Below are 12603 nucleotides of genomic sequence, written 5' to 3' on the forward strand. Positions count from 1 at the left end.
ACTGTTCATTATTACATCTTCGTTCATTATGCTTCGTTTTCCTGTAATAAGTCGTGTAGAGAACGTTAAATATAGAGAATTCTCACGAGCTACGAATAGTATGAATTGTCAAAAATGAAGTCTAACTATGAATGAAAAATGCTAACTGGTTAAATAATAAATAATTTGTTGTTTTTTTTTATTTAAATATATTTATAAATTATTTTACTTGAATAAAAAAAATTAAATTAAATAATTAACTTAAAATTAACTTGAGTATGTAGAAATGCGGAGAAAATTAGAATTCAACATAAAAATGCCCCATAATATATTTTAAATTATACCTACTTTACTAGCAAAAATAATCGTGCATTTCCCAAGCAGTGTTCGGATGTTTGTCATCTTTGTTAGCTTCCGTTTGCTTGAAGACCAACACATAACTCAGAAACTTCTCCCACAAAAGAAGAAAACAAATGAAGCAACTGTCAAAAATTGCTTTAAGATTGGAAATACGAATAAGAAGAGCAAAGCGTGTCGCCAGTACAGGAGACAAATTCCCTTCTCTCTTCCGCGGCCGTCCTTCACCCTCGAACAAAATGTTTCCCTTCCAGATGTCTCTCGTGTAAATGGGCACATGCTAAAACAAATTTCTTTTGAATACTCATGTACATATTTGTATGTGCGTATGTACACTTGGTGCCCATATCCCTTCAAACAAATCAATAAATTCTGTATATAAAACGCTTCATTACCAGGCACACAGGAAGATGGCATATGCAAATATAAATATGCGAATTGAATTCAAGCAAAACAATGCTTATTAATATACACATATGCATGTGCATACAACCGCACACACAGGGCACTCACTTTATTCCTCAAAATGCGTATGTCGTTCAAAGCTAAAATTCTATGCCCAGCGACTACAAGAACAAAATACAGTCATAGACGCAGGCGTAGCGGCCATCATTCTAGTTGCCATAGCGCTGAACAGTCGCGGCGGCGCCGAGCAGTTTCAACTATTGTACTGTACAACAAAAACTCATCATCAAAAAATTCATTGATAAATTCGAGCTCATAGTTCTAAGAGCAAGAACTTTCATTCATAAAACGAGCCGCCCATATGCCAATTTTCTCGACAATTCGAAAATAGTCAATATTAGAATATTTCGCGTAGAATTATTTGCCAATATTTGATAAATCTTGAATTTTTGTCAAGTCGAGTGCCCGCGGCTTCGTACATATGTATGCATCAATATATGTATTTAAATATGTGTATATGTACAATGCTGTGCCAATGAATGTGCGCTGCGCCTATGAATGCGCGCTGGATTTCTTGAGAAGTTTTACCGTTTTATTTTGAGCTGTGGCTGGTGAGCATACATACACAAGGCATATACATATGCGCAAATGTATATAAATTCACAAATTTACATTTGCATATGCCATCTTCCTGGGCGCCTGGTAATGAGGCGTTTTCTATAGAGGATTTTGATTCAGTTGAAGGGAATTGAACAAAGTTTTACAGACACCAGACATACAGACTAACTACATATGTATATAATTTTGGATGATTTGGAAAAATTCAAATATATGGGTCATATTAAAAAGCTACCTAACATTCTTTGCTTCTAATCACCAAGAAATTCTTATCGACTGCTGCTAAATTTACATAATTCAGCCCCTTACTGTTAATTTTTGTTGAAAAATGTGGCTGTGGTGTACCTCGCGCGCAAAACGAGTACCCCTGAAAAGTGCTGCCTTTTCAGTCATTGAGAATTCTCTATATTTAACGTTCTCTGAGGCGTGTGTTTTGCTGAGCGTCTCTGTTTAAACTCTTATTGTTTGTGCAATTTTTAGCAATATGGCCATACTCATTGCACTGAAAACACTTTTCCCTTTTCTCTACTCTCACAATTAACGCTTTTGTGGCCTTTCGCCCCGCAATTGTAGCATTTAAGTTCATTTCTTTAGTATCGTTTGTTTTCACTTTTTCGCGTATTCCCTCATAACATCGAAGCTTTTCCTTAAATTCACGAATATTTTTTGCGCCATATAGAACTGTCTTACTCACACTCATATCGCGTATACCATCAATTACGTATTGAATGAAAGCATTTTCTTCAATGTTTTCCCTTGCTGCTAACTCTTTCATACAAAAAAAAAATTCCTGCACGTTCTCCTCTCTTTTCATCTTTCTTTCTGTCAACTGCTTGTGCCAATGACCGCTATTTACCACAGCCTGAAATTCATCTATTAATGCTTTTTTCAGTTTACACCACGATGTGATTCCCCTTTCACTTAAAATGAACATTCTTGCTAAACCTTTCAGCGACTTCTTTGCAAACACAAATTTTTGAAATTCATCCCAACGCATGAGGGTAGCAGTTTCTTCGAATTCATTTACCCACACATCTATTGGCAATTTGTCAGTGCCATCAAACGGCCTTACTGAGTCTTGAATATCACGAAAATTTATTGCAAACCGCGACATTTGCATTGGCATTTCATTTTCGTTAGCTTCACTTGCGCTTATACTTGTATTTCGTTCGTCACAAACACGCCTTCTTTCCCGTCGTTCAGCAGTTTTGTGAGCTTCGTTCCTACCTTCGTCGCCGTCGATAGAAAAAAAAACAATCGTCGTTTCTCCTATTCCGCAATGTAGAACAAGCACGTTGTTCTGCGCCGTCGTAGCCGTTGGCTGCCTCGTCTTCGCTGCTACCGCCGTCGTCGTAATCGTCGTGATTTTCTGCATCGCTTGCTACGAGTAAGCGTCCCTTCTGCAAATTGTGAAATATGTGTAATTTCACATCAGCTACATTGTAGTCGATTCCTAAAACGTTGCAAATGATAACTAGGTCACGTTCGTTCAAATTTGCATCCACGTACATATTGAGTTTTAAGTTCGAATTCTGCGCTGCTTTCGTTGTAGGCGAAGCCACAGAACTCTCTGAGTCGTTAGCGGTTACCTCTGTCGCCTTCGCTTTCAAAAATATATTTATGCAGCGTCGTTATTTTGGCCTTACTGCCACTGCGCAGGCTACTTTTAATCAAATCGTTAAGGCATGCTTTTTTCCGTGTTGAGCCCCCAAAATATAGGATTGTACTTTTATTAAAATATAAGTATTAACAAGGTAAGTTTTTACTAAGGAATTAATTAAAACACGCCAGTTAAAACACGACTCTCTCGTTCGCCGTTGTTGTCAACCAGGGTTGCCAGAAACACGAGAGGGGGAGTGGGGACTACACCATTCCCACATAAATATGTTTATGGTCACTTCTCCAATTGATAACTACATACGTAAAGTAAAATACTAATTAATTATTTTCGTGCTATCAGAGAACAAAAAATTATTGTTTCCAAATTTTCTCTAGTATCGAAATGTCCGAGACAGGTCTTTATTATAAGCTTCTTGTTGTCTTCTGCATCTCATTGTACGCTCCTGCGTGCGCTTCACACACAGCAGTTGTGGCTGTCGAGCATTTAGAAGACATACATATTTACATTTATATATGGGAACAAACATATGTACATATATACGGAGCCGCGACCATTCGACATAACATAAATTCACGATTCACCAAATTTTGGCAAATATTTCTATAAGAAATATTTCAGTATTGTATATTTTCGAATGGTCGCTTGTAATTTCTTCAATGAAATATGAGTTCGAACTGATCAATGATTTTTATTGTTGTGCTTTACAATATTTAAAACTGTTCAGCGCCGTCGCGACTAAAACAATAATGGCTACGACTGCGCCTATGAATGTGTTTTGTTCTTGTGGTCGGTAGACTCAGAATTTTAGCTTTGGAAGCATACGCATATAGACGCATAAAGTGAGCGAGATCTTTGTGTGTGTATATGTACATACACATGTGTGTACTAATAAACATTATTTTGCTGGGAGTTAAGAAAACAAATATGTACATACATATGCTGGAGCTTCAAGGGTGCATACGCAAATATACCATATACATATACTCGTAAGTATATAGTTATGTATCCAAGTTAGACAAACCTCTTCAATGTCACTTCAAGAACTAAACTTTATTTCAATTCAGTTACATTAATAACTTATAACTATGCTCTTACTTTCTATTTACTTATTACAGTTATTCTCTTTATTTTTAATATTTAACAGTTGTTGTTTGTTTTGTTATTAACATTACCTTAGACTAACCTTAAATGTATATTAACTATGTAACTATATGACACCTCCACCACCAGATACAGCAGTCCCTGCTGGCTCATAACTTATTATTATAAAGTATCAAAATTATTTTTTCGTTTTATTTGAGATTTATATATTTTTTTAAATTTATTATCATTTGATAATATATAGTTTCCTTCTTTTCTATAATTTGAAATTTTTTTGTATTTAGGTTTTGACTTACTTACTCTATTATTTTTAACAGCATCATTTACAAAATTGCTTTCATCAACTCTGTTTGTTTTCGTATTTATCGTATTTATTCTTTTAGACTTTTGCTCATGTAATGATTCTGAAAATTTGGATAAGTCTTCTTGCGAAATTAAATTGTTTAAAAGGTCAATTGGTCGGTGCTTCGTTGTAGAATGAATAGAGTTATTGTAAGACACTACTGCTTTAAAAACTTTGTCCTGAAGCTCGTCCATGTTGCTTGGATCTGCGTTAAATAAGCGTACATGTTCATTAAGCGTGCCGTGCAGTCTTTCTACATCAGCATTTCCGGTCTTCAAATAAGTCGTAGTTGTATGTAAATTTATTTCTTGATCTTTCAAAAACTCTCTTATTGCGGCTGTATCTAGTTCACTATCAAAAACTACTTGTTTTGGTTTACCTAGATACTGGATTCTTTGTTTAAGGGCTGTCAGAATTGAGACCCAGGTTCTATCCTCCAAATACTGAGCAGTTGCGTATTTCGTAAGTTTATCTATACTTGTCAAATACATCGCACCGCGTTGTGGGTACCAAATATCTATATGTACAATGTCGTTATGATGTTTTGGAGTAGGTGTTACGTTCAACTTATATTTCACTGGAGTTCTGTCAAATTTTGCTAACTTACATATTCCACAATTATTTATATATTTTTGAATCTCTTTCTGTAGTTTTGGGTAAAAATAATCTCTCTTTATTTCTTCGAAAACTTCCAGAATACCCCTGTGGTTATTCTTTAAATGCGTTGTTTCTATCAGTTGTAAAAGCTTTTCTCTATCAATTATGTCTTCAATAAAAATCGGTGATCTCATTACTTTAAGATACTTGTTTTTTGCGAAATATTCAGTGTAGTTGGATTGAAATTCTCTGAATAAATCAATGTTTGGACAATAAACCACTACTAGTCCCTTCGCAGGCAATTTTTCCTTCATAAATTCCAAAATATACTTTTTATCTGCAACTTTTAAAATATGACGAATTTTATTTTTGAAAATTATTTTAGTTTTGCAAGAATTAAAATTTGAGCTTTCCATAATTATTTGATGTCTAAAAATATTTACTGATCTTTCTGTTATTTTAATAAAATCAGTGTCGTCACTTTCCGCGCTATGTACTGTATTAACATCTTCGTCAAACAGTTCATGTAAATTTATTGCTACTTCATCATCCGATTTTTTATAGTTTAACCTACTTAACCCATCGGCTATAACGTTTTCTTTGCCTTTTATGTAAATGATATCAAAATCAAATTCATTAAGTCTTATTTTCCATCTCTGTAGCTTTGCATTTGGTTCTTTTATATTATTTAACCATACTAACGGACGATGATCTGTCTTAATTGTAAATCTACGACCGAAAAGATATGGACGGAAGTACTTAGTCGCCCACACAATAGCAAGCAATTCCTGTTCAATCGTGCTATAATATCGTTCATGTCCATTAAGTGTACGACTTGCAAAAGAAATAACTTTGTTGCCTTGCATAAGAGCTGCACCTAAAGCAAAATTACTTGCATCTGTTACAAGTGTAAACGTTTTGCTAAAATCTGGATGAACAAGTATAGGATCATTTTTTATTATAATAGAATTTTTAATTTTTTAAAAGCTTCTTGAAAATCTTTGTCATTCGTATTAACTTTTGCGCCCTGTTTTAAATATTTGATCAAATGATGAGCTATTCTTGAGTAGTCTTTGATAAATCTTCTGTAGTATCCTGTGATACCTAAAAACGATTTTATTTCCTTCTGAGTTTTGGGCAACGCTATCTCGTCAATGGCTTTAACTTTTTCGGGATTCGGTTTGATGCCATCAGGATTAATGACGTGGCCTAAAAACTTTGTTTCATTTGCAAGAAAAGTACATTTGTCTATTTGCACTTTAAGGTTAGCTTCATTTAAACGTTTAAGTACTTTTTCAATGGCCTCTAAATGTTCTTCAATACTCGTTGAAAAAATAAGTACGTCATCTAAGTATACTAAGCAGATTGACCCAATGTATTCTTTCAATACGTTGTTAATCAGCCTCTGAAATGTTGCTGGAGCATTACGAAGTCCGAACGGCATGCGTAAGTGGCTGTTGAAAACGCGGTTTTTGGAATATCTTCTGGATGCATTTCTACCTGATGAAAGCCCTTGGCTAAATCCAAGGTAGTGAAATATTGACATTTCCCTAATTTGTCGAATATATCGTCTACATTTGGAATAGGGTATCGATCCTGTACAGTAACATCATTAAGCTTGCGGTAGTCTATCACTAATCGCCATTTTTGTTCTTTAGAAGCATCTAATTGTTTTGGTACGACCCATATAGGACTATTGTACGGGCTATGTGAATGCCTAATGATACCTTGTTTCAACATATTTTCAATTTGCAAATCTACTTCTTCTTTATGTACTTCGGGGTACCTGTACAATCTAGAATATATTGGCATATCATGTTTTGTTAGAATTCTATGTTTAATTTCATTAGTAAATGTTAAGTCTTTATCTTTATTATAGAAACCATTTTTATAATATATTTAAAAGCGATTTTCAACAATTTCTCTTTTTCGTATATTTGCAGGTGATCTGTTTTAATTAAAGTAGTTATGTTGTGTTTTTCGATTTCGTAATTAAACATTTCTATAAAATTCTCTTTATAAGATATTTCATTATACATTTCTTCTTCTTTAGAATTAAATATAGTTATAACCGCATTTTTTGTAATGAACTGTCTATTAGGTAAGTCAATAACAGAATTCAAATCTCTTAAAATATTATTTCCTATTATGCCATCAAATTTATCATTGAATTTGCATTCTAAAAATTCGCAAAAGTAATCAGTTAACTTAAATTCACTAAATATTGGAAACCTGCAAAGGTTTTTTATCAAAGTCTCTGTTCCCAAAGCTTTTGCTACTATATTAATCTCTGTCTTCCATCTAGGATGACAAATATTAGAGTTTATCAAACTAAACTCCGCTCCCGTATCGATTATAAATTTCAATTTTTTCATAGGGTTTTTTATTACTATATAGGGTAATTGTGTTCGCCGGAAATCGGAAAATTTACGCTAGAGTTTCCTATTTCCATGGGTTCAACTTTCTGACTTTCGCCATTATGGAAATTTGATGGAATTGGTTGCCTTTGTAAATTGTAATTTGTACAAGCATCATATTGTTGTTGATTTCTATTTGTAGATTGTGAAAAGTTTGATCTTCTAGTTTGATCGGAACTACCACGAAATGTGTTACGAAATTGTGGATTAGGATTAATAGGATTTTGAAAAAATTGTTGTTTTTGTTGAGGAGCATTTTGAAAATTTTCGAAATTGTTGCTGTTGTAAGGTCTAAATGAATTATTGTTTCTAGAATAGTTATTATTATTATTATTGTTATAAGTTTGTTTATTATTGTAGTAATTTCGGGGGTTATACGGATTGTTTTTCAAATCGTCGCTGAAATTTACTTTAACGCTTGTATTTAAATTGTATTGTTTCGCTGGTCCAAACTGTGTATAATTTTGATGTCTTGCTTCCAAAACTATTTTGAAAGCACCTTCTATAGTACTCGGATTTCTAGAAAATATCATTGTCCTTGTGGGTTCTGAGAGGTTTTCTCTAAAAGTCTTAAGAGCTATTCTATTTATTTCTTCGGTCGAGTAAGTATTATCATTATGAGTCAAATTTCTGTTATGAATTCTATTAGCTAATTTATTAATTTTGTAATAATAATTTTCGATTGTTCCCTGCATTCTGCAAGTTTTTAAACTATCCATCAAGTCATTACTAGTCTCTTTTTCGCCAAAATTCTTAACCAATATTTCCTTTAAAACGGGCCAATCATTCACATTCGAGTACCTATGAATCGCTTCTCTCGTTCTACCTACACATTTGTTTTTTATGTAACCGAATATTACATTTTTGTTATTACTATCAAATTCGACAAGTGATGGTACAATATTTTCTATTTGGCTTATAAAATCTGGCAATTGATTTGGATCATTGCCATCAAAACTTTCAATGTTCTTTATGCATGTCAATATTAAATTGAACCTCAGTCGCAAACTACTGCCCCAAGCATACGAACGTATTTTCGCGAAAATCGATATTAAAGCAAAACGCGCAAAGTCTTATAGTCAAAACAAAAAAAAAAAAAAACAATAATAGTGATAATTAATTTAACAACTAGTGCATTAACAAACTTTAAATATACATATATATATATATATTATATATATATAATACTAATAACATTGAACAAGTGAATTTTCAATTTGTGTAATAGGAATTACCTTCTTATCCCTCACTCAAAATGAATAAGCCACCGGACAATAAAGTAAATTTACCTCCCAATTTACCTGCACTCAAATGGGACAAAACAAAGCAATCAAACTTTACATCGAACGAACCGGTATACCTACTCATGTCCAGACCCAATAACTCAGACAATTTAAAGAATGTTTCACCTTTTTTGATTCAAAAAGCAATCAACTCAACTTGCGGCGAAGTTGAATATTGCAAAAAAATTATTAGCGGCCAAATTTTGATCAAAACCAAAAACGGCTCACAAGCGAACAAATTAACGACACTAACAGCGCTTTCAAACACAATCATAGTTGAGATTACACCACACAAGACACTTAATTATTCGAAAGGCGTAATATATTGTAACGAACTAAGATCAATACCCGAAAGTGAAATCCTCGATGAACTAAAACCCCAAAATGTATGCGAGGTGAAAAAAATACTCAAAAAAGTGAACAATGACCTGATTGAAACAGAATTAATTATATTAACATTTGCCACAACAACATTGCCAACGAAAATACACATCGGTTATATTAAAACAACAGTTCGCCCATACATCCCCCCACCAATGCGATGCAAAAATTGTTTTAAATTTAATCACGTAGCAAAATTCTGCAAAAGTCCAAAGTGCTGCCATAACTGTGCAAGCAATTACCATATTAACGACGAAAACCAAGAGAAATGTAATAACCCTACGAAATGCGGCAATTGCGATGCGAACGGACTAACATGTACTAATCACACCACTCTCGACAAAAAATGTCCCATATTTATACGCGAGAAAGAAATCCAAACAATTAAGATCACCTCACAAGTCGACAAAAAAACTGCACGAGCTATTTACAAAGAACGACATCCACACAACAACTATACATTTGCAGAAGTCACCAGTCAACATACTTCTAAACAAACAACACTCAACTCACAATCAGAACATCAAAACTCACCACACTTTAATCACCCACTCGCAGTACAGCCAACAAAACCACCAACAAAGCCAACCACACCAACTACCAATTCTCTCACTGAAAATAGCATGGAAAGAAAAATCATGCAATATTCAGATGTAATGAGCGAATCAGAGACAGATGACAGCTTAGAATCCACATCTACATCAAAGCAGAAGACAAAAATCCTACCAAAAAATACATCGAAACGACTACAATCACAGATAAAAAAACTTAACAAAAAAAAGTAACCCAACTAACACTACAACTAGCCAAAACGTTAATTATCCTAATATTCCTAAAAACAGAAATATATATACTTATACATACTTATTCTTAACTTACTTACACCTTATATAAATACTTATTAAATCTTAATTTAGTTAATTCAAAACAAAAACACGAACACTTATCTATTCTACTGATATATGACGTCCTCACTAAAAATCATACAATGGAATATACGAGGATACCAAAATAACTACAACGAACTACAAATATTACTAACACAAACCAGACCACACGTAATTATCCTGCAAGAGACACACATCCAAAACTCGATACCAATGCCAACGCCTATTAATTATAATATATACACATCCACAAACCCATGTAACTCATTTGGAGGATCTGCTATTCTTATACATAAATCCATACAGCATAAAATAATAAACCACACTACTAACACTTTTGATATAGTTAGTATACAAATACAGTCCGTACTCAAATTTACAATTAGTTCCATCTACCTTTCACCAAACAAAAACTTCAATACCAATAACCTTCAAGATGTATTTGACAGCTTGCAACCACCAATTTTAATTACCGGTGACTTTAATAGTTGGCATCCAAACTGGGGATATCCCAAAAGCAACAGCAGAGGTAATAAGCTCTTTAAATTCGTTGGTCAATCAAGACTAATTCTTTTGAACGATGGCTCACCAACCCACTTTACAACACACCATACATTCACTCATGTGGATTTAACCATAGCTTCACCTTCCATAGCCCTGCAAAGTAATTGGCAAGTAGAATCCTGCCTTTTTGGCAGCGACCACTTCCCAATAACCACAACCATCTTTAACAACCAATCAAACACTACAATAAATGTCAGACCCAGGTTTAACCTTAATAAAGCTAATTGGGAAAAATTCAGCACCCTAGCGAATATACTATGTCAAGCTAAACCACACAGCAATAATACAAATAAAGAAGCGGCCACGCCAAAAAATCATACTCCAAAGCGCAAATGAAGCAATCCTTCAAACGAATTACAATACGAAAAAATGTACACCTTGGTGGAACAAAGAACTCGAAAGATTGAAGAAAGATAGAAATCGCTTTTGGAATAAAGTAAAAAGACACATAACAACTGAAAACATAATAAACTACAAAAGAGCAAATGCTCTATTTAAAAGGGAACTTAAATTATCCAAAAACAAGGCAATGCATAAGTTTACAAGCCACATTCACCCCCATACACCCACTGGACAGTTATGGCACACTATACGTCGATTATGCGGCTTAAAACCATACCTTCCGATACACAGTATAGCCCTACAAGATCCAATCCAAACTACCACCACCAATAAACTTACAATAGCCAACTCATTTGGAAAATACTGGTCAAATGAAGCCAGCGACACCAACTTTACACGATCATTTTTAGACCACAAATACTCCTCCTTAACACCAATTAACAGCTTAACCCCAAGCAAAACTGCGCTTCAAATAGAAAGCGATATAACTCCAATAGAACTCTCTATAGCTTTGTCAAAACTTAAGGGTCGCACCCCAGGTACTGATAGAATTTCTTACCCCATGATAAAAAACTTACCGGCGGCCATGAAAACCCGTTTACTTTGTCTTTATAACAACATTTTAAACAATCAAATTCCTCAAATGTACAAAAGCAGTCTCGTCCTCCCCATACATAAACCAAACCAAGATAAATCCTCCATCAAATCCTACCGTCCAATATCCTTGAATCCGGTCTGCGCAAAATTATTAGACAAAGTAGTAGCTAATCGGCTATGGTGGTTTGTTACCTGCAACAAACTACTACATAGCCAGCAAATTGGATTTAGAAAGGGTAAATCAGTGTCTGATTATCTAGTATATCTAGACCATCAGATCACGTCCTCCCTATCCCAAAAAAAGCATTTGTCAATCATCTCACTCGACTTTACTAAAGCATTTGACAAAATCGGAGTACACACCATTCTAGACCAGCTCTTAGAATGGAAAATAGGTCCTAAAATATTAAACTATATCAAAAACTTTATGACAAACAGAAAAATTAAAATAAGAATAGATTCTCACTTCTCCGAAACATATCCACTACAGAATGGGATACCCCAAGGATCCCCAATTTCAGTCATACTATTTCTTATAGCATACCACAAACTCAGCAACATTTTATCATTACACAAAGAAATAGACTTTCTGGCTTACGCAGACGATTTCACTCTCATAAAAAAAATGAATAAACATGAAAATACAAACATAGATCTCAACGACATTCACAACGATATTTTGAACTGGTGCAATTACTCAGGTGCAAGCCTCTCAACAGAAAAAAGTAAACACATACACATATGCAGGAAAAAACACTGTCATCCAAATATCACATGCAACAACTTTACAATAAACAACGCCGAAAACTTAAAAATATTAGGTATTGAATTTAATAAAAGATATAGATGGGAAGCCCACATTTCAAAACTTGTCAACTCATTAAATAAACGTTTGAACATAATAAAATGCCTTTCAAGCCCAAAACTGAATGCTAACACTAGTTCAATCATTGCCGCTACCAAATCTTTAATTGTATCAAAAATTTACTATGGATTATACCTTTCCGGCTATACACCTAAGTCCAATATCAACAAACTCAACTCACTACTAAACTCTGCTATACGAACCGCCTTAGGCGCATACCGTACTACACCGATTCGCAACATGACG

At 34.1% G+C, this 12603-nt stretch overlaps 1 protein-coding gene across 1 annotated transcript; it reads left to right on the plus strand.

Moving 5' to 3' along the window:
- Window positions 1-8693: 8693 nt before the first annotated feature.
- On the plus strand, window positions 8694-9887 carry LOC129250384 (uncharacterized). Its single transcript, XM_054890014.1, has one exon. It carries the CDS (start codon window positions 8694-8696, stop codon window positions 9885-9887), a length of 1194 nt encoding a protein of 397 aa, XP_054745989.1.
- Window positions 9888-12603: the final 2716 nt, after the last annotated feature.

Source organism: Anastrepha obliqua, chromosome 6, assembly GCF_027943255.1.
Source record: "Anastrepha obliqua isolate idAnaObli1 chromosome 6, idAnaObli1_1.0, whole genome shotgun sequence".
Lineage (NCBI taxonomy): Eukaryota > Metazoa > Arthropoda > Insecta > Diptera > Tephritidae > Anastrepha > Anastrepha obliqua.